Raw genomic sequence first — 22,520 nt, 5'->3', positions numbered from 1 at the left:
GTAAATCCTATTCTATTATTAATTTCAGGGGCTTAATTTCAGGGACAAAAATTGTATTGTGCAGGTCCAAAAAATGCCTGAAAAGGTGCTAACTATTTAGCACCCATGTGGATCTTGAACAAGTCAATGCTGTTCTTTGTACTTAGAGCTGTTGCCAGAACACTGTGGGGTGGGGTATGCAAAATTGGCTGGGCTTTTTTCTTCTTCACAAGAAGCAAAAGGTTTTTTTCCATCTCAAAGCAATTCACACATTTGAGTAACATACAAATAGTTTTATTGATTAAGTACTGTAGAACAGACAGCATTAGTCAGAAGATAACATGCGGACAAATGTTTGCATTTAAACATAGCATGCAGACTTGTTGCTCTGTGACTAGCAGGCTAGCACCACCTGCTGTCCCGTGTGCAGGCAGGTTTGGGAGGTGAAAGAGCAGGGCCTTTCCCCAGCTGAACATACTAGCACCACAGTGCTTCCTTTTGAGTCAGGAGTGGAGTGATTGGGACAGTGCTGGTAGCTTTCTGGGTTCTGGAGGGCTGGCAAATGAGGATCTCTGAACACATTTCGCTAAAAATTGCACTTGCTTTCTCTTAACCTGAAAGCGAGAGAATGTTAAGGCAGGAGATGCTCATCTGCCTGCAAGCACACCCATGTCATGATTCGACAATCCCTTTCCACCCAGTGTTAACATTAGCAAGTAGAAAAAATATATTTTCATCTCTTAAAAATACATTCCACACAATCTGAAGGATTCTCAAGTGTTTATAAATGGCAGGAAGACCAGCGTGCCTTCCCCCTTGTGCAGGCGTGGAAGGAGTAGACTGTACTCCCAACAGCCACAGAAAGGTTGAGCAAATCCTTTGGTCTCTAGCCAAGAGGAAAGAGAAAGGGGAGGAAGGATGTGGGCCCTGCACTGCAGTACCTTCACCACTTTATCCCTCTTTGGATATGAAGTTGGGGTTTCAACTGAAGCAGCAAGATATTTTGTGGGGTTGTCTTCCACTGATGCCCAGGGTAGAGGGGTGGCATCATGTAAGCCTCTCTCGTCTCATACAATTCCAAAAAGCCTGTGAGGCAATCAATGTCCTGGCTGCTTGGGTCCCTTCTGACAAATCTATGGCTAAAACTCTAGGTTCTTGGCACTCTTGACATCTTGTCGCAAAACCAGAGATGACCTGAGGACGTATGGCGTTACCTTACACTGGGCTGGTCTATCCAAGTATTGTCAATGGACTGGCTCTCTTTCAAAGCCTTGTGAATCCAGGACTGTCTGCATGCAAATCATCTGCTCTACCACTGAGCTATGGTCTCTCTCTAGCTTTTCATAGGAGAAGCAGTTCTGCTTTTTGCAATGAAGGAAGGTGAAGGAGCAGATCTTACTAGGCTATGCAACGTTGTGCGGGCTGTACATGAGGGCAATTGTGACCTCCAGTTGGAAGAAGTTGCTTTTTTTGTTTCTTGGCATAAAAAGGAATAATCACATGCAGCACATATAATTACAACACTGGAATTGTTTTTGTTTGTTTTTTACACACAAATTTTCAGCATTAGAAAGTCCCTGGGGGATTCCTACTGTATTTATATGCTACAGTTAAAACAAAAAAAAACTTGCCAAAATGCTGGCAAATATTTACAAATACACTTTACAGCTGTTTATTTTTAAAGTGTGCAACTTGAGCCAAACAGCCTCTTGTTTCCTGAACTCACCACTGCTAGTTCAATAATACAATCAGCTCCTATTGCACTCAGGATTAAGGTCTCCTTAGGGTTTTATCATCCTTTTTTATGGGGCCATCAATAAAATAACCCCCAACTGATACTGTAATGGATATTTACATTCATTCCTTATGCTTAGTGAAATGTAAGACTATCAACAGACCCCAGGCCTGAAAAACATAAAGGGAGGGGGTTCCTCCACCCTGAAGCAATAAACTAGCTAAAATAACTCAGGGCAAATTCATTTCTCTTTTGGGGGGAGGCGGGGGATCCATAACGTGCCTCCAGAAAGGCAGCAGCAACCTCATCCATCAAGCCCTTTTGCCAAAGCTGAGGCAGATTCCTTGGTTAAGCAAGGCCAGGTGTTGCTGTTATAAAACCTTCCTAACTAATCTGAGGGGGGGGGCTTGTATTCTTCCTCTTCCCAGCTGCTCAAGTATGTTCTAGGGATGTGGAACCTGTGGCCTTCCAGCAATAGTTGACTTGCAACTCCCACCAGCCCCACCCAGGATAGTGGTCAAACTCTAGCTGGAGGGGTCACAAGCTCCCCATCTAGGGAACAAAGGCCTAAGACACAGATAACTGGTTCCTTTAAGTTTTCCCTTTTTGTAAAAATCTGGACTGCCACTGGGTCATTTCTTCTCCAGCAAAGATGAAGAGGACTTTGCTATGTCCACTTGGCAAGCGATAGGTATCAGTGCGGCTTTCAGAGGTGCTGTCAGCCTAGGAACAAGGGACACTTGCCCTCATCCTTCTGTGTTTGGCTCAAATGCCAAACCCCTTTATTCTTGGGCGACTTTTACTTGGACCCAGATACCTAGCTTCCTGACCCTGAGCACTCAGTCCTGTGGAGAAAGTGTCGTTCAGAATGATCTTTTGCACCAGTGCGTGTATGGTTAAACTTGTGAACGCATTAGTCATGCAGAAAAGAGTTTCAAATTCAAGTGAATAATCTCTAGTTCTTATGGTAAACTGAGTGCTCAGAGGGGGTGGAGCATTTTCCAGATCCTGTGAGAAGTTTGTAGTGTTGAATGTGGACAAGCCAGCTTTCCAACTGGGTGAAAAAATACCTGGCTTGTCGTTTGCATTGTAGGGTTTCTTTTGCACTAGAAAATCAGGCAGGGCGTTCTAAGGGCACTCAAAGTGTCACTGCTTTGAACAGGCACAATGAAAATGGCTCCAATTTCATCATGCAGAGGAGGGGAAATGTCCATTAAGGCTGCATTCCTAAGTATAATTACAGACAAACAAGTCCAAGAGGAACTTATTTTCATATAAATAAGTTTCAGTAAGGGGCTTATTATCACTTTATGAACTAGTGGTTTTGGAACTGGTGCACGTCACAGGAAAGTCTAGGCATTTATGACCCAGCCAAACAAACGGCTCAGATAGCAACACCCCTCTCCCTGTTGGTGGCTTGCTTTAATTTTCAAGTAGGCTGAGATCCAACATCAGCGTTGAATCAAACTTTTCAGGTGCTAAAGTGCTTTCTTGAATCAACTACGAAATGGCTTTTAATTTTTTTTTTAAGCAAAAACAATCACCATCCTACTTTGGATTAAATCACACACACACCCGTTGAATGCTAGGCGGGCACCATCTGAGCATGACGGGGTGTGTCAGTTCAAAATGGCTGCTTACAGATCAGTTATTGCTGAGACCTTTATGTAAACAGACTACCCATCAATGGAAGCAAGCTAAAATCTGTGAATTGCGCCCCTCCCCCGTGAGAGGCCTGTAATTTGTGAATGAAAGTGGGACCACAGATATGCTGTGATTACATCACAAAGAGATGGGAGCATAAAACACCAGGTTCTAGACCTCAACACTGAAAATATGCGTGAAAGCGCATGGGCGATATTTGAGATGATCTCATTGTTTGGCTTCTGTGCCTTCCCCAGTCTACTGACCAGCGGGAGAGCATGTGAAAATGTGAATGATTCATACAAGTTGCAGAAGTTAACTTTTGTTAGCACAGTTTGGGGAATAATAATAATAATATTAATAAAAAGATGGTGCACACCTTTCTGCCCACCTCTGTGAGAAATTGGTATGTAACAATGGTGCCTTTTATAGCATTGCTAGCCAAACTCAGGGGCATGTAAACTTATTCTTAGAACACTCATGCTTCAAGGTCCTCCTGAAGCTTGTGAACACTTTTAACCACTTGGTCCGATAAATGGCACCATTGTCTGCATTCTGTGCCTCTCACATCTGAAACAGTTAAAATATTTTTTTAAAAAAAACATTTGGCTGAATTAAAAACTGTTGGGTAAAGAATAGGAACCACAGCAAACCTCAGTTATTTCTAAAGGCTCACAATTTTTTTTTAAAAAAAGGTAAAGAAGTAAATTATGGGTGTTTTTTTTCTAAGCCAGGTTTTTCATCTGAACCCCTGGAAGCCTAGCCCGATGCTCTTGGCTTTCCAATAGAGTTGTAGGCCTCACCTAACTGTGCATGTGTAAACTCCGTGCAGAATGAATGCGCTTTATGCACCAAACCCATGTGGCGATGCATTGCTAATGCACATTAAACTCTTTACCTAACTTTTAAAACATTGTTTTGTTCCCAATTCCTGTTCATGGGGATTGAAACTGAGCTGCCTCCTTCTTAAGTCTGAATGGATTACCTCTGCTTGGAGGGAGAGTGGCGGGGGGACTGTTCCTCGAGGGAACAGTGCTGTCCGACCTGCCACCAAATGGATACCTAGAAAAGCCCGGCAGGGGCGGTGGGTATAAAACACTTACGTTACAGCAGCATCTAAGCCTTATGTGCCAAATGCATGGGGGAAGACTGAGAAGACTAGGCCAAGGTGAGCAGCTGCCGTGGCACTGGTGGAGTCCAACGTGCTGACTCGGGTGCAGAAGAGGGCAATCGCTGTGTCTCTGGATGAGTCTCCGCTGGTTGCTTTACCCATGCAAGTGAAGAGTGAGGTAGCAGAAATAAAGGAATAACATCCCCCCCCCCCCCGCGGATATGTTGAGGTGCTGAAAAAAAGAGCCTCTTCTTCCCCACTTCTCTGAGCAGGTTGTGCCAAAAGCCCAGTGGCTGCCCCAGTCCTGAGGTGTGGTGCAGCCCACATTGAGGCCTCAGGCTGTTAGTTCAAGTAATGCGCCAAAGGCTCTTCCAAGCAAGCAAGGCCCCACGGAGCACTCCGCCTCCTTTGGCTGGGATGACATGGGGCTCAGGGTGTCGGCGAGGTTTCTTGCTCCGCCTGGTTTGACTCCAGCCAGAGTTTGGATCCTGCGAGGCTTGCGGGCAAGGAATGAAGACAAGAACTCAAGCGCTCGGGGAGGGAAGGGACTGCTTCCTCAGCACGCAGCCTGCAGAGCGGGAGATGGGCGAAAATCTTGGATGTCACGCTTATTGCTTATGTGTCGGGCTCAGGCAGACGTTCCTTGCAAGCGGCCAAGCCACTGCAGTGCAGGTATGCTGCGAGAGAGCTATGGCTGATGGGGAGCAATGGCCTTGGAGTGGGGTTCCTGGAACTGTGTCATTCCCCTCCCCGCATCATCCTTTCCGGAGCGGCATCTCAGAGAGTACTTGTGGCACGCGGAAACCAGCTTCTTTGTAATGTAAACTTCTTTCAGAAGATGGAACAGCAAAAATCCGGCGAGGAATGGAAATTCTCAACATGCCGTTCTGGGCTCTTGAGATCCGGCAAACGGGTGTGTCTGGGGCGGTTCTCGCTTTGCAGTGGTTACCAACACCGACCTGCACACACAAAAAACACCTCTTGCTTCCCCAGGAAAAAGCACAGCAGATGGCAGAGGTCAAGGCTGTTCGCCTCAAAGGTTTGTCCAACCTGATCCAAAGTTATTGGGTACCTCTTAGAGAGATGCAGAGCCGTTCACCAGCCATGGGTTACCATTGATTCAAGCTCAATAAGACTGCAGAGTGGGATTCCCCTGAGCGAAGTGTCTGCGGCCTCCTCCAGGGAGGAGAAGGAAAACACAAAGCCACCTTTTAAAAAAATAAAATCCACCCAAGGCTAGTGGGCAGAAAGGACCTTGAGCACTGAAGGGGTTAAAAGTCAGGCACTGTACATGTCCCTGTGTTGGACTGGCTGCAGGGAAGAGACCAGTGTAGGGATGAAGAATGAAGCTCAGCTTCTGGAGGTCATGCAACTGAAGGGGGAAAGACCCTAGGAAGAGAGATAGAGAGAGTCAGTCACCACATTAAGCCATGGGATCACAGACAATAATTCTTTTCCACAGATCACTACTGCTTTGCTCTTCCTGGTCTGCGCAGTCACACCTACGGAGCTGGGAAGAAGAGTACTGCAGGGTCAGGTCAAATCCCCATCTAGCGTCGGTTTTCACAATGGCCAACCAGAAGGGAAGCCTGGAAGCAGGACCTGAACACAACAGCACTCTCCACACTTGTGACTCCCAGTAAATATGGCTCGTGGGTGGTGCTGTAGTCTAAACCACTGAGCCTCTTGGGCTTGCTGATCAGAAGGTTGGCAGTTCGAATCCCCATGACAGGGTGAGCTCCCGTTGCTCTGTCCCAGCTCCTGCAAACCTAGCACTTTGAAAGCATGCCAGTGCAAGTAGATAAATAGGCACCACTGTGGCAGAAAGGTAAACGGTGTTTCCGTGTGCTCTGGTTTCCGTCACGGTGTTCCACTGCACTAGAAGCAGTTTTGTCATGCTGGCCACATGACCTGGAAAGCTGTCTGTGGACAAACAGCGGCTCCCTTGGCCTGAAAGCGAGATGAGCGCCACAACCCCATAGTTGCCTTTGACTGGACTTAACCATCCAGGGGTCAGTTTCCTCCCCCTCTTTTTTAAAAACTCCCAGTGAATGTTATGCATAGACAGACTGCATACATTTGCAGGCCCAATTCAAAGTTCCAGTTCTAAATTACAAAGCCTTTTTACAGATTGGGATCCCAATATCTTAGGGAACATTTCTCCCAGTAGGAATCTACTTCTTGGACCCTTATGTAATTATCTGAGCCTTTCTCTTCCTGTCTACTCCAGGAGAAGTACAGAAGGCTGCCAAGAAGGAGGGACTTGCCAGTAGTGGCCCCTCTGACTATGGATTGCTCTCCCCAGGAGGCCTGCCTGGCATCAACCTTGCAATTCTTTTCAGTGGTAGGTCAAGATTTACCTCTAAGTGGTCTGCTGGTTTTGTTATTGGCTATTTTGATGGTGATTATGCAAATGTTTGTGCGGGTGGTTGGAGGTTTTCACTTATTTGAAGTTGTGGCCAGTTTGTTTGTGGTTTCCTGAAATGGAATCCATTTTTATACAACTTCTGTCCTACGCAAACCACCTTGAGATCACTCAGCATGGAGTCACACATGGAGCAATACATTATCATTCATTATCATCACCATTCATGGTAAGCCTGCGACATTTTTGCATATGCAGGGAGACTTTGATCAGATGCTTTCAAGCAAGTGATTTGCATGCTGCCCCATCCAACCTAAGCCCATGGCTGAGATGACACAGTCAGGCACTACCCATAAGAGGACAAAGTGGGAACCTCTTGTTTAAAAGGACCTCTTGTTTAAAACAACACAAACATACCTCAACATCAACAGGCTCAGTTGTCTTCTGAGTAGCCTTTGGTCCAATGCCTCCGCTCCTCAGCCTTGCTGTCCGACAGCTGGCGTGTCGCCTCCAGCCTGGCGTCTGGCCTCTTCCTCGGTGTCTCAGCCCGGGCAAGCTGCTCAGAGGAGCCAAACGGTTTTCTTCTGGAACTTGGAACAAAATCTTTGTTTTCCTCCTGTACAAGAACCGGGAAAAAGGTTGGGTGTTTTAATATGATGGAGCCCTGCAGGAGTTGCATCCAGACACACAGTCTGGGCAAAGCCATCGAGCCCTGCCCTCTCACTTCCCCCAGGGTGAGTTTTCCTTCCCCAAATCCCGACTCAGTGGTTTGGTAGGAGGGCTGTGAGCTTTCTAGAAACACAGTCTCCAAGTCTCCCTCTCCAGCCCTGCTTTCCCTTTTAGTCAGCCACAGGGCTCTCTCATTTCCTTTCTTCTCGTTGCAGCTAGGATATCAATAGTGGGAAAGTGAGAAACATCCTCAGCCCCCTCCACTGAAAACTGGTACCAGGCGTATTTGATGTCTGGCTTTGATGGAGAAGCTTACTCATAATTTGAGACTGGCCAAAGGCCAAGCTAAACCAGACACATTGGAAAATGTGCGATTGCGATTTCCATTCCTGACTTTTATTAATTCCGCCTCCAAAGGCCTGAATCCCTCTGCTCTATATGCTGGCTTTGCGAGAGACTCTGTGCCTTGGCATGACTGGTTCACCGTTTTTCTTGTCCTGTATTTGGCACACTGCCTTTGTAGCCCCACCTGCCATGTATCTTAATTCACTGGGGGGGGGGGGGAGGATGATACGAGATCTGCATTTGTTCAATTGTACTTTACTGATCTAAAATGCTTGAAAAAGAAAAAGAAACAAAGAAGGATAGCTGTGGCCAGCAAGGAGCCTCCTCTCATTGCCTTCCAGTGGGTTTAGAAATGCCTATCAGTGCAAACACAACGTTGAGACACGGAAGTTAAGAACTGCTGCAGCACTCACAAGGTCAAGGTGCACTTACTGGGCCAGCAAATAGGAGAGAAATCGGGAGATCATAATAATAATAATTGTTGTTGTTGTTGCATTTATATCCCACCTTCTTCTCCAAGGAGCTCAAGGTGGCAAACTTGTTTCTCCCCTCACCTCATTTAATCAACAACCCTGTGAGGTAGGCTGGGTTATTATTATAATAATAATAATACTGGTCAGTTTCATGGCTGAGTGGGGATTTGAACCCTAGTCTCTCAGGTGCTAGTCCAGGCATCCCCAAACTTCGGCCCTCCAGATGTTTTGGACTACAATTCCCATCATCCCTGACCACTGGTCCTCTTAGCTAGGGATCATGGGAGTTGTAGGCCAAAACATCTGGAGGACCGCAGTTTGGGAATGCCTGTGCTAGTCCAACCAGCGTACCAATGAACCGCTCTGGGCATAACAGCCTGACAACTTACAATTCATGAAGTGGTCCAATCTTTCCCTCCCTTTCTTTCTTTTTTAAAATCAGCTTCAACTTCCTTGGAGCACCTAGTAAGTGAAGCACAGCACCACATGCTGCTCTAGGAAGCAACCACACATCGTATTGGGCTGGCCCCCTCCTGGGGTATTGTAAGGAGAAAAAAATGTACAGTACCTTTTAGGGGGAAAGGTGGCTGCCCCCATAAGTTCAAAAGGGACAGCAATCTTTTTCTCAGGAGGGGACTGTACTTTGACATCTGCCGGGGGGGGGCATTCCGCAGGGTGGGTAACAACAACCGAAATTTCCCTGCAATTTCACTGCTCACAAATGACGGAACTGCCAGAAGGCCCTCAGAGCTAGACCTCAGTCTCCAGGCTGAATGATGGGGTTAGAGATGCACCTTCAGGTATACTGGGTCAAAGCCATTTAGGACTTTAAAGGTCAGCACCATAGCTGCCAAGTTTTCCCTTTTCTCGTGAGGAAGCCTATTCAGCATAAGGGAAAATCCCTTTAAAAAAGGGATAACTTGGCAGCTATGGTCAGCACCAACACTTTGAATTGTGCTCAGAAACGTATTGGGAGCCAATGTAGATATTTTAGGACCGGTGTTATGTGGTTCCAGCAGCGACTCAGAGTCACCAGTCTAGCAGCCACATTCTGGATTGACTGTAGTTTCCAAATCACCTTCAAAGACAGCCCCACGTAGAACGCACTGCAGTAGCCCAGACTTTGTTGGGGTATGCATTATAATAATAATAATAATAATAATAATAATAATAATAATAATAATAATAATAATATACTGCACTTGCAGGCTACCACCAGCAGGGGGAACTACAGCACAAGGCCGAGCTTTAATTTCAAGCTGGTATTATTCAAGTAAGGGCAGTAGCCCAACCCAGAAACGTTCAAAAATCATTCCGTATGCGTCCCTCAGAATCACATGTCCTTTAAAACAAAAAGTGCACGCACGCACACACTTTTAATTGTTGCCTTCTGCTTCCTTGAGCATTCAGAAGGCTGTGCTTGAGGTCTGTAAAAATTTCCCTCTGCCCGAAATAGTCTCCGTGTTATGAACATTCCGCAAACAAGAGATCGTCACTTAGGAACATAAGAAGCTACCTGATACCGAGTCAGACCAGTTATCCCCAGGTTTTAGGGAAGGGGACATTCTCAGCAGTACCTGGAGATGCTGGGGATTGAACCCGGGACCTTCTCCATGCAAAGCACGTGCTCTACCACTGAGCTATGGCCTTTCTGTTAAAAGCTTTTGTTTAGGGAAATGGCACAGACGTGAGTGGAACTATGCGGCATTTTGGTTACAATCAAACTATTTCACTGGAATGTGATTTATCAAGTTGCCTGGTCTTAGTACTCTGAGCTACTGTGAGAGCACTTTAAACAGTTATGATTTCCACCAAAGCATCTTGAGCAGGCATCCCCAAACTGCGGCCCTCCAGATGTTTTGGCCTACAACTCCCATGATCCCTAGCTAACAGGACCAGTGGTCGGGGAAGATGGGAATTGTAGTCCAAAACATCTGGAGGGCCGAAGTTTGGGGATGCCTGACCTTGAGAGCTGTAGTTTGTTTAGGACAGCGGGAGTTCTTAGGAGACCTCTATCCCCACCCCACCCCAATTAGAGCTACAATTCCCAGAGTTCCCTGGGAAGAGGGACTGTTAAACCATGCTGAGAATTGTAGCTCTGCAAAGGTGTAAGGGATATATTCTAACAAGAGAGTCAGCAAGAGATTCCCCCGCTTCTTAAGATCTCTCCCCCCCCCCAAAAAAAACACCTTTTGTCATATCTCTTTGTCCTTTGCAGCTCCTAAGATGCTTACAAATTTCTTAAAAGTGAAAAAAACTCAACAAATAAATCCCAGGGCATGACCTTGAAGGAATACGATGCAGCAACTCTGCTGAAGCTAAGCAGGGCTGGGTCTGGATGAAAGACCCCTGTGGATCATAGAATCGTGGTGTTGGAAGGGACCCTAAGGGTCATCTAGTTCAACCCCCTGCAATGCAGGAATCTCAATGAAAGCATTTGTGGCAGAAAGAAAGGAAAGCTATAAATGAAATACCGTATTGGCCTGAATATAAGCCGCACCTGAATATAAGCCACACCTTTAAAATTGGAGGGGAGGGGAAGAAAAGAAGAAGAAGAAAACCCCCCAAATATAAGCTGCTCCATTCCTTGCTGCTCCTGGCTGCACACGGGGGGGGGGGGCAGGGGAGCCACGCTGCGTTGCCAGCGACCTTTCCCGTACCTCGCTCTCTCCCATCCTGGCCTTGGGAGAGAGGACAAGGGTCTACCCGCGGGGCAGGCACCACTTTGCCGCACTCCTGGCTGCATACCGTAAGGTCGTGAATATAAGCCACACTTTAACTTTTCACATTCGGAATTTGGGGGAAAAGTGAGGCTTATATTCAGGCAAATACGGTAAATGAAATCCTTCAGTAGCCAATGCTGATTGTGCCTTATGCTCATGATTCAAGTCGTTCTGAGATTGATCAGTTTCCTGTTGAGCTATATAATGCCCTGTCGTTAGACCCATGTTCCTATTGTTGATTAATCCGCAGATAACGCCCTTGTAAGCCATGCGATTAAGGCTCTCGTTACACTGTATTTGCTAATGATTTTGAAATATGTTTACTTGTGTATCAGTGTATCTCCTTAATGCAGTTATATCTGTGTGTACTTTTATTTTATTTTTTGGTCCATGCATTATGTATACATGGGGTGTCGCTGTGGTTGTTTTTCATTTCCACTGTCAGCAGGTGTTTTAAGTTTGAGAAACGAGATATATATATTTATATCTCCTACCTGTGACAGTATTGGGGCAATGGAAGGAACTGCCTAGCAGAGTCACAGGATATTTATAGTGCAGGTGTAAAAGAGCACGGAAAGGCAGCAGATGGATGGAATAAGTGCTTCCTGCCTCGCTGCATTCTAAATTTAAGGGGCCAAAAGTGTAAGAAAGGTTTAAAATTTCATTTCTCACTGACATGGTTCCTATTAGCACTGTAAATACTGCCTACATAATTTATTTTTAACAGATGGGATGTGCAACGAAGTGCTGCAGTCTGGAATGCTTCATGCCCTCTTCCAGGAAACTCCATTCCACACACAAACACACACCCATAGTTTTGTGTGAACACCCAACAAACGGCCGGTCGTTATTCTGTGCCCATTGGTGGGTTTTTTAAAAAACATGTTCTTCTTCTTCAATTGAACTTATAACCTCAAGGCCCATTGATTTCAGTGAAACCTAGGCACACTATGGGCTGGTTAAGACAACCCCCCCTTCCACACATTAGTCACATGACGGGAGATCACGTGATTAAAGGGCCTTGGGACTGCACTGCCACCACGGCTGAAGCAGGGCTTCCCTTGGCTCTAACCACTGCCCTGCCTGAAGCAAGAAAGCCTATGCACATGAAAGTCTATAGGTACAGGGTCCCCCACCTCAGAAATCCAAATGCAACCACATTTCGAATACAATTCTGGTCGCCTCGCCTCAAAAAGGATATATTTAGAGTTGGAAAAGGTTCAGGAAAGAGCAACCAGAATTATCAAGGGGATGGAGCAACTCTTCTGGGCTGCATCAACAGAAGTATAGTGTCCAGATCAAGAGAAGTAAGAGTACCACTCTATTCCGCCTTGGTCAGACCACACCTGGAAAACTGTGTCCAATTTTGGGCACCACAATTTAAGAAAGATGTTGACAAGCTGCAATGTGTGCAGAGGATGCAACCAAGATGATCACGAGTCTGGAAACCGAGCCTTATGAGGAATGGTTGAAGGAGCTGGGTATGTTTAGCCTGGAGAAGAGGAGACTAGGACAAGATATGATAGCCATCTTCAAATATATTAAGGGCTGTCATATGGAGGAGGGAGCAAGCTTCTTTTCTCCTGCTCTGGAGGGTAGGACTCGAACCAACGACTTCAGGTTGCAAGAAAGGAGATTCTGACTAAACATTCGGAATAATCTTTCTGAAGGTAAGAGCTGTTTGGCAGAGGGACAGACTCCCACGAGAGGTGGTGGACTCTCCTTCCTTGGAGGTTTTTAAGCAGAGGTTGGTTGGCCATCTGCCATGGATGCTTTAGCTGAGATTCCTGCATTGCAGGGGGTTGGACTAGATTACCATTGAGTCTAAGATTCTATGCTCCTATGCATTCTGGTGATTTTTTTTTCATTTAGAGGAAAGGCAAGCAAGAAGTGACATGATAGAATTTTATAAAATTATGCATGCCATGGAGAAAGTGGGCAGAGAAGAATTTACTTTGCTCCCTCCTAACACAAGAACTCAAGCACCAATTAGTTATCTAAATATTGACAAGAATCTCTCCACCAGATTAGGTGCTACACTGACACCCCATCCCCAATGAACTGCACACAGAGAATATAAAGCAACTGACTGGATAGGAAGGGCCTGGGATATTTTGGTGCCTGAGATAAAAAATCTAAGTAGAACTCCTTCCCCACCTCCTCCACAGAGCGCAATCACTGTAAAATGAAGAAAACAACTCATTTCAATTCATCAAAGAAATGTGAAATTTATGACAACTGTGAAATAGTAAGAATTATCTCTCTCTCTCTCTCTCTCTTATGGATTATGCTGTTCCCCAAGGACCGTGCCCCAACAGGGCAGAAATGTGAAGAGTACAACTCTATAAATGTCTATGCAGAAGAAAATCCCACAAGAATTCACTGAAGCTCAGTCCCAGATGAATTGGTATAAAACTGTAGCCACAGTCTCTCTCACTTGGCCATCGATGATGCCATCCAGGGTTTGTGCTTAGCTAGGCTTCTTCAAACTCGGCCCTCCAGATGTTTTGAGACTACAATTCCCCTCATCCCTGACCACTGGTCCTGCTACTGGTCCCACTGGTCATGGGAGTTGTAGGCCAAAAACATGCGGAGGGCCGAGTTTGAGGAAGCCTGTGCTTGGCTAAGGGATGGGGACAAGTCAGTACAGCACCTGATCCAATGAAGAGATATGGGTTGCTGGTATTTAAATACATATTTGGTGTTTATTAGAATCTGAGTGACTGCTATTTGGGGTGAGGTAAGGTGGGTAGTGGCAGGGAAGGGGGTCTTTTTCAGACATGGCAACCCATTTACAGGATTCTGTAGCCAAACAGGTTTGATTACACTCACTTTGTTGTCTTTTGAGAACCGGGCAAACCCAAGAGGTCTCCTTTCCACTGGATCTTTTTGAGCAAGAAAGGAACAACAGGGCTCCCTTCTGAGCAGCGGGAGCAACTCCCTATGTTTCTTTCATCTCCCATATCCCACGGAAATGAGAAAAGCCCCTGTCTCTCCCCAATGCCAAATAATGCAGGGAAGGAAAGTGAGGACGAGCACAAATTGACAGCTGGCTCATAAGCCAAGTCAACATTTGTGGAGCCCTGCCCAAGGTCATGTATTTTATATTTTACTATTTAACCGCTTTTACTGTTTAAAAGAACTCTGCAAGCAGCCTTCTATGAAGCTGTAAAAGGCAAATATATTATACAAATAAACACATACATAAAATATGCCAATGTTATTATTGTATTATTACATATCGAGGGGGTGGGGAGGCCAAGACTGAGGCAGATTCTGACTTTCCTAGCAAGTATAGCCCACGCCCTCAAAAAAGTTTCATCTTCCTCTTGATTTTTTTTTAAAAAAGTTATTTCCCCACCTGTCTTGATTTAGGAATGCAAAAGTTTTAAACTAAACGTTCGGAGCACACTTACCGGTAACACTGTGCAGCTCCAAGGGGAAGCAGTCGCAGGATCACTAATGCAGCTCCTCTGGCCAAGCATCTCGGATGCAGTTAAGCTACTTTTGGTCCTTCTAGAGTCTAATTCCGGAGCATTCCAAGAGTTTATACCAGCGCTGGCCCTTCTGGAATTCTGCTCAATTGCATATATGCGCGCACTAGTCCCTTCTGGTTTGTGGGGGTCCGTAGATGACCTATATGGATTTCGAGGGGCTGCATTTTCAACCGCCTTTGTCGCAGAGTCCTCCGAAGATTGCAAGCCCCGTCGCGTCCGCCACGCGCTTCTCACTGTGACATGTTTGGTGTCAAATGAGTTGGCCTCTGAAGCACCGTGGCTCTTCCAGTTGATTGTCTCCACGGGCGGTTCGCTGTTCTTCTCGCCGAATTCAGAAGGTTTTATCGTGATGCTGCTTTTCGAGACGACCGTTTCCACCCTGCCCCCGTTCTTCTCAGCCTCGGGTGACTTCTGGGTTATATTGCTCTTGCTAATCGGTATCTCATAAGGTGTGCTGGCCGCGTTTGTCCCCAGTGAAAGCTCGTTCGGAAGCACTCGAATGTTGCTGGCAGGTATGTGCTGCTGCTCTTTTGCGGCATCGCTCGCGCTGGTCCTTTGAGTCACAGGCTCAGATGGGTAAATGGTGATGCTGCTTGTCATTTTGTGTGACACCGTCTTAAAGACAGGCTGCTGCTTTTCACAGGTGGCTTCTGGCCCTGTACCACCCATGATTTCCTTCACGTCCTTTTCCACAATCGCAGGCTTGATGACGGCTTTAGACCTCAGTGCTTCTCTGGGACTGAACTGCCTTCTCGATTTCGACCCTGTAAGGGCTGAAGACACCCTGGAGGACCTGCTGAGCTCTTCCTCGCCGCTAGCATTTTTATCGTTTTCAAAAGGAGACGTTCGAATACCCCTCTTGGAGCTTGCGAACTCTCTAGATGCAGGTGGTTCCCTTTTCAACCCTACGTCAGCAGTAGCAGAAGCGGTTGCCATTTTACTTGTCTCTTCATTGGTGCTGAATTTTTCATGGCTGTTGGTGTTGATAGCTCTGGCCCTTGCAGAAGTGGGTTTTAGGCCCCCATTGTTAGAGTTTGCGGCAAAGGCAGCGGTCTGATCCATTTCTTCCTTCCGAGGATCTGAGGGACTCTGCAAGAGATCTTCCTGACTTCTTGAAATGAGCCAAGACTTTGCTAAAGGTGAGGGCTTTACCCTTTCGTGCAGAGGTTCTCTTTCCTGGGAGTTTATTGCCTTCGGAGAGCTCTCTTCCAAGTGCTGCCTGCGAGATGAGACCAAAGCGGTTTCCATCTTTGAGCTGGTAGGTTCGGCAGCTAACGTCTCCGTAGAGAGATAATGCCTATAGGACAAAGCAGCTCCATTGGAGGCCCCCCGGTTAGTTTTCGAGATGCGAGTCTCTGTCGAAAGAGCAGGTTGTTCTGCAACGTGCGTCTTAATTCCCTTTTCAGAAGGCGATATGGAGGTTTCTGTTTTGCTGGGCTTCTCTTCAAGTTCATCAGACTTACAGTGATGAGTGTCGTTTGGTGATTGAGAGGTTTTTTCCGCTTTGCTCCTCAACGCACTCTCGTTCTTGGGTTTCGAAGAGGCTTTCCAAGACTTGTGCTCTTGTGCTGCAGGTGGGTAACGACTAAGCACAGATGGCTGCTCTCTAGATTTTTTTACTTCAGCCGGTGGGTTTCCACTGTCTTTCTGCGAGGAAAAGTGCATGCCCAGCGTGGATTTGTCCTCTGCCCGTTTAGCATCAGTTGCTAAGGTGTCCAATAACGCTGATGTGCTCGATGCTTTGGCTGCTCTCCTGCTATTCAGGTTAGGGCTTGTGACCCTCTTGCCGCCTTGGCTCTCGCTATTAAATGAGAATTCTCGGTTGCGTATTCTCTCCCGCCTGTGCTGAGGAGAAAGTTCCCGGGACTTATGCTTAGAAATGGCTGACTCGGCTGTGACAGCTCTGTGTTTGGGTCTGTCGTGCTTCACTCGGCTAGGTAAGTTAATTTCCTCTGTTTCTGCCTCACCATTCTCCAGCTCTTTCTGCTTCTTCATCTGCGTTTTTATTTCTTCAAGTTGGCCTATGAGGAGCTTATTTTTGTTTTGCTCGCTCAAGTAGCTGTCATGCAGGTCATTATTCTTTGCTCTCAGGGTTTTGAGCTCCTCTTCTAAAGACTCAAAGTGTTTGATTTGAGTCTTTAGCTTCTCAATTTCTTGGTTGAGGTCCTTCACTTTGTTGTCTTCTTGATTCTTATTCTTCTGATTTTCTGATTTGTTCCGAGTTTCATTTTCCACAAGTTTTAGGTACTCCAAACTCCCTTTTCTCCTCGTTTCCTTCGAGGACAGCGCCGAAGTTGTCAAGTCAACTTCAATCCTCAGGTCATTTCTGTCAAGAATACTATTGGATGATCTTTCCAGCAGGTTAGATGTGTTTCGCGTTTGATCTGCCCGGTTCAGTTTATTATTTTGCTCAAGCTTTTGTGTCAGCTCTTGTATTATTTTCTCATTCTGCTTCTCCTTCTCGGTGAAGTGTTTCTTTTCGTTAACAAACGTGAGAGCTAGCGACTTGAGCTTTTCCAGTTCACTCACTAAGCTTTGCTCAGTTTTATCCAGCCTGTCTTCAGATTGCTCAAGTTCTTTTACTTTTGCCCTAAGAACTTCCAGTTCCGTCGAGATTTTCGTCGTCAAGTTTTTCTCCTCGTTGAGGCTGAGGCAGAGCTGAGTACAGTCATTCTTACTTCTGCCAAAAGCTTCCTCCAGCTTCTCCAGCTCCGCCATTCGTTTCTGAAGCCGCTCAATTTCCGATTTCAGCTCCCGCGTGAGACTTTCCTCCTCCTCCAGTTTCTCCTTCATCAGCTGGCAAAGCTCTTCCGCTTTCCTGATCTCCTCATCCTTCCCTTCAATTTTCAAAACTCTTTTGCGCAAAACTTCCACATCGGCCAGCATGCTCGAGTTGCTGCCTTCTGCCTGGATAACTTTGTCCTGCAAGTCCAGCAACTCATCCTCAGCTTTCTGTAGGTTTTTTGTCGCTTCCTCTAATTCATCCAGACGGCGGCCGAGACTCTGGAGCTTGAAACGTAAGTGACGATTTGACGTCTCTTTATAAGCTGAATAGTCCGCCATGTTTGTTCCACCCCCCTGCTTTCAGTTGTTTTTTTCCAGATGGGAGCGAGAAAATGGATTTTTTATAACTCTTTATTATTCTAGTTGTTTCATTAAGTTCCTTGGGAAGATGACCAGCACCTGGAAAGAGAAAGCAGATGATAAGTATAATGGAAAGGATATTTCTAACTGCTTTTCTTTTCCAAGAGCTGTGATTCAAATTGATTTGATTGGTAGAGGAAGGGCTATTGCACAGTGGCAGAACACATGCTTTGCATGCCAAAGGTCCCAGGACCAGTCCCAACCAGTTCGAGGTAGGACTGGGAAAGACTAATGTACATCCCCCACTCCCCCAAAACTGCTGCCACTCAGTGTGTAGACAATGCCAAGCTAAATAACAGCTAAATAACAGTTTTCTGTCACACATGCAGAACAGGTCCTGGCCAGCCTGGATAACTCAGTTGGTTAGAGCGCGGTGCTGATAATGCCAAGGTCACAGGTTTGATCCCCGTAAGCTGCATATACCTGCATTGCAGGGAGTTGGACAAGCTCCTCAGGGTCCCTTCTAAATCTGCAATTCTATGATTCAAGGTTTTGTTATATTGCCACCAAGGGTGCTGGACAAGGGTGATGCAGAAGCAGCCAGCCCTTGTGAGTTTATCCTCCCAGGAGTCCAGGTGGAAAGAGAAGACTGTCATGAAATGACTCACATCTCGCAGGCAGAAGGTCATTTAGCAGCAACTCGGCCACCTGCGGCCTCTGCGAAAGCAGGCCATGCTCTTTTCCTGAAGTTACCAGTTTGAGCAGAAGGCATAGGCAGTGTTCCATGTCCATAATTTCTAGATAATGCAGCCCCTCGCCTCCCCAACTCAGCCTTGAAGGAGGGGTGGGCTGCGCATTTGCAAAGGTATGCAACATTCTCAGCTCTGATCACAATGAGTCCCATTATGCCAAGGGGAAGGAGGAAGACAACAGCGAAAGCCCCCACAAAAGTGACAAAGGGCGGCGGGGAGAAGGGAATGCCCAATTTTATGATGACACAACATATACGAGCAAGCAAAAAACATACTCCTGTATCCTTCTTTTATTTGGCAGCGACCTTCCTTTCCAACGGTATCCTGGTGCCATCTGTTTGCAAGGGCAGAAGTCTCTGTCCCAATTCCCACCTCAGGTGTGAGTCACAAGGTTATAATGCTGTTCTCCAGTTTTGCAAAAGGGAGCTGCTGTTCTCCCCTCAAAAGGGTTGGGAATTTCCTCTTCCCTGCCCGTCACTCAGTACCTGGGGGCTGAGGAAGGTGCAGAAAAGGGGCCTGGAGGAAAGGAGAAAGGGGTTGGAGCAATTCGCCTATTGGGAAAGGTTGCTTTTTACAGTGGTGCCTCACAAGACCAAAGTAATTCATTCCGCGAGTCGCTTTGTCTTGCGAGTTTTTTGTTGCACGAGGAATTCGTCTTGCGAGGTACCACTGTAGTTTTAGGAACATGGGGAATGTGCTAGAGGTGCATATTGTTTTATGTGAAATGGAGAAAATGGGGCAGGCTTCTCACGTAATCCTAGATCCCAGGAAAACCCAAGTTGCATATTGGGAGATTCAGGGCAGACAGGTGGATATCACACAGCTCATAGTTAAACTATGGGATTCGGTGCCGAAAGGTGTGATGGTCACCAGTACATATGGCTTTAAAAGGGAAAACAGACAAATTCAGGGAGCATAAGTCTACCAATGGTTACCATTCGTGATGGCTGTGTACTACCACTTCATGTCTGATCTTAACCCATGGAGAACCACTGCCAGTCATTATAGAAATAACAGTGGTCTTAATAGTCCAACTTGGCAGAAGACAATTCCCTATGTCCGTATGTCAGAAGGTGTGCAGCAGTGTTCTGTGACAGCTGAAGCTTCCAACTCATCTTCATGGGTTGCCCCATATGAAACCAACTGCAGTAATCAAGGCTCAAAGTTTCAGAAGCATGGATTGGTATGTAGCAAGGTCTCGCCTCACCATAAAATGGCCTCCTAATCAGCCCAAGATGAGGGGAAAAAACACCCCCTGGCAACAGCACTGGTCTGCTTCTCTAAAAAGTATTAGGCTCTTAACGTGAAAACCGAGGATCACAAAAAACCTATTGGTCGCCCTCCAAACTAAGGCTATTTCTCAACCACCCCCACCTCCAGCTTGTCTAGGTTCAATTTTAACTAACATTATTATTATTATTATTATTATTATTATTATTATTATTATTATTATTATTTCACCCTCAGCCATTTGAACATGACATTCTGACCCTGGTTCAGGACAAATATAAAGCTTGTTCACACATTACACTGAACCCAGGTACAAGCTGTCTCTGTACCTGTTCAAGTCGTTGTGTGAAAGAGTGCAGCTTGTTCATTTGTGTAGTTCAACTATTTGTGTACAGTGGTACCTCATGTTATGTACCATCCTCCTTACGAAAGCTTTGGGTTACACTCTCCACTAACCGGGAAGTAGATGTTGCGAACTTTGCCCTGGGATGCGAGCGGAAGTCGCGCTCTGGCGGCATGGCAGCAGTGGGAGGCGCCATTAGTGAAAGCGCGCCTCATGTTATGAGCGGTTTCCGGTTATGAACGGACCTCCGGAACGAATTCCATTCGTAACCAGAGGTACCACTGTATACAGATTGTGTACTCACTGTCAGCTGTAAACAACCCTGTAACTTGATGCTGAATGTTCTGTTATTTTTAATTATTTCATTTATGGGTCACTTTACACATAAACAGTCCCAAAGCAACTCAAAATATATTTCGAGTGAGGTCTCATCAATGTAGCAATATATATTGATCACCCTCCTATCAATTCCTATCAATTTACATTGACAGATGAAATCACTTGGATCGTTCAGTTGAATTGCTAAAGCAAATCATTTGGAACGGTAAAGGTAAAGGGACCCCTGACCATTAGGTCCAGTCGTGACCGACTCTGGGGTTGCGGCGCTCATCTCACGTTATTGGCCGAGGGAGCCGACGTACAACTTTCAGGTCATGTGGCCAACATGACAAAGCCGTTTCTGGCGAACCAGAGCAGCACACGGAAACGCCATCTACCTTCCAACCTATTTATCTAATGGCACTGGCATGCTTTCGAATTGCTAGGTTGGCAGGAGCTGGGACTGAGGAACGGGAGCTCACCCCGTCGCGGGGATTCAAACCACCGACCTTCTGATCAGCAAGCCTAGGCTCTGTGGTTTAACCCACAGCGCCACCCGCGTCCCAATCATTTGGAAGGCATTCCCCAAATGTAGCAGGCAATGCAACAGAAGATCATGGTCTACAGTACCAAAAGCTACAGGCAGATCCAGCAAGACCAGAAAGGAGGAATTTCCCTTAACAAGTTCATAGAATCATGAAACTGTAGAGTTGGAAGGGACCCCGAGGATCATCTAGTCCAACCCCCTGCAATGCAGGAAACTCAGCTAAAGCACCCATGACAGATGGGCCACCCAACCCCTGCTTAAAAACCTCCAAGGAAGGAGAGTCCACTGCCTCTCATGGAAGTCTGTTCCACTGCTGAACAGCTCTTACTGTCAGAAAGTTTTTCCGAATGTTTAGTCGGAATCTCCTTTCTTGGAACTTGAAGCCATTGGTTCAATACGAAGCTCAATACAAAGATCACACACTGGGTCAACTAACGTCTTCTCCATCTCACAGAGGGTGCAGAAACCAGACGGGAAAGGATGACTTTCAAATGTGACCTAGAAGGACCCAGCACTTAACAGACACCATGGGAAATGTAACTGCAAGGACCTTTACACTCCTAATGTGCTTCTTGACTGAAGGCTCATTCTCACAGCTATCCCAGAGGGATCTACCAGGACTATGGTAGTCCTCTGCAGCAAATCCCCATTCATTCCTACATAATAAAAGGGGCCACGGCTTGCCTTGTGGTCTGATTAGCCCTGCTGCGATAGCCTTGCAACATTTTGCCTTCAGTTGCCAAAGAGCCAAGTCATGCTATCCCAATGAGCAATCTTGTGGCGCAAATGGCTATTTGATGTTACTCACAGGGTTCCTTGTCTGCAAGCAGTATGACTACTGAAAGTTATTGAGAGCAATGACAGTGTTTATCTTAAGAAACATGGATAATGATGGCTGGCACCTGTGATTTTGGTAGGAGCCTGCCACAAGTCCATTGCTGCCTGGGCTGTTGTTTCCTTGGGACTTTTGGTCTCTTCAAGTGGCAGACAGGGAAAATTCACAGACAATGAAGGGAAGAAGAACAGAGGGAGAGGGGGCAGGTGATGGACTTGTGACATGCCCTCACTGACATCACCGCCTCCTGGCTGTCGGTATTTTGCAGGAGGAATTCAAGTGCACACTGGTACTTTAGGTTTGTGCATTTAAAGTGGATTGAAGCACAACAAATACACTTTAAATAAAAATAAAAATAAAGTGTGGTTTGGAAAGTGACAAGGAAATGCATTCAACTAATGATTAACAGCATGGTGTATAAACACCCCACAAGCAAATCAGGATGAATGAAAGATCGCAGAGTTGGAATAGACCCCAAGGGTCATCTAGTCCAACCCCCTGCAAAGCAGGAATCTCAGCACGAGGTCCTGTTCCAATTTGAAACCATAACAGAACCTGCTTAAATTTGCAAATGTGCTAGCAGTTTTTGAATGCTTATTGTTATATAAGTGCCCTGTAAACAAATCAGAGCAAATGCTCAATAAAGACCAGACATAATCTAACCACCATGTAAACCTTGTGCAAGCAAATCAGGATGAATACTAAATAAACAGGTTGTCTTGAGAAGCTCTCTAAAAATAACCACCATCTGCGGCTTAGTCATGCTGGCCACATGACCCGGAAGCTGTACACCGGCTCCCTCGGCCAGTAAAGCGAGATAAGCGTCACAACCCCAGAGTCAGGGGTACCTTTACCTTTACCTAGGTTTTA

At 46.2% G+C, this 22,520-nt stretch overlaps 1 protein-coding gene across 2 annotated transcripts in view; it reads right to left on the bottom strand.

The window, feature by feature from the left end:
- Window positions 1-257: 257 nt before the first annotated feature.
- The window catches only part of LUZP1 (leucine zipper protein 1), a 61,322-nt gene continuing 39,059 nt past the window's right edge, over window positions 258-22,520 (bottom strand). For both annotated transcript variants that reach the window (XM_035120691.3, XM_035120693.3), the window contains exons 2-4: window positions 14,461-17,724; window positions 7,252-7,450; window positions 258-5,858 (exon numbers count right to left, since the gene is read on the bottom strand). In XM_035120691.3, the coding sequence (XP_034976582.1) occupies window positions 7,268-7,450; window positions 14,461-17,604 (3,327 nt within the window). In that variant the 5' untranslated portion in view covers window positions 17,605-17,724 and the 3' untranslated portion in view covers window positions 258-5,858; window positions 7,252-7,267. The remainder of the gene's footprint in view (window positions 5,859-7,251; window positions 7,451-14,460; window positions 17,725-22,520) is intronic.

Source organism: Zootoca vivipara, chromosome 6, assembly GCF_965207765.1.
Source record: "Zootoca vivipara chromosome 6, rZooViv2.hap1.1, whole genome shotgun sequence".
Lineage (NCBI taxonomy): Eukaryota > Metazoa > Chordata > Lepidosauria > Squamata > Lacertidae > Zootoca > Zootoca vivipara.
The sequence above is the reverse complement of the archived record's forward strand: the minus strand, read 5'-3'. Positions and strand labels throughout refer to the sequence as shown.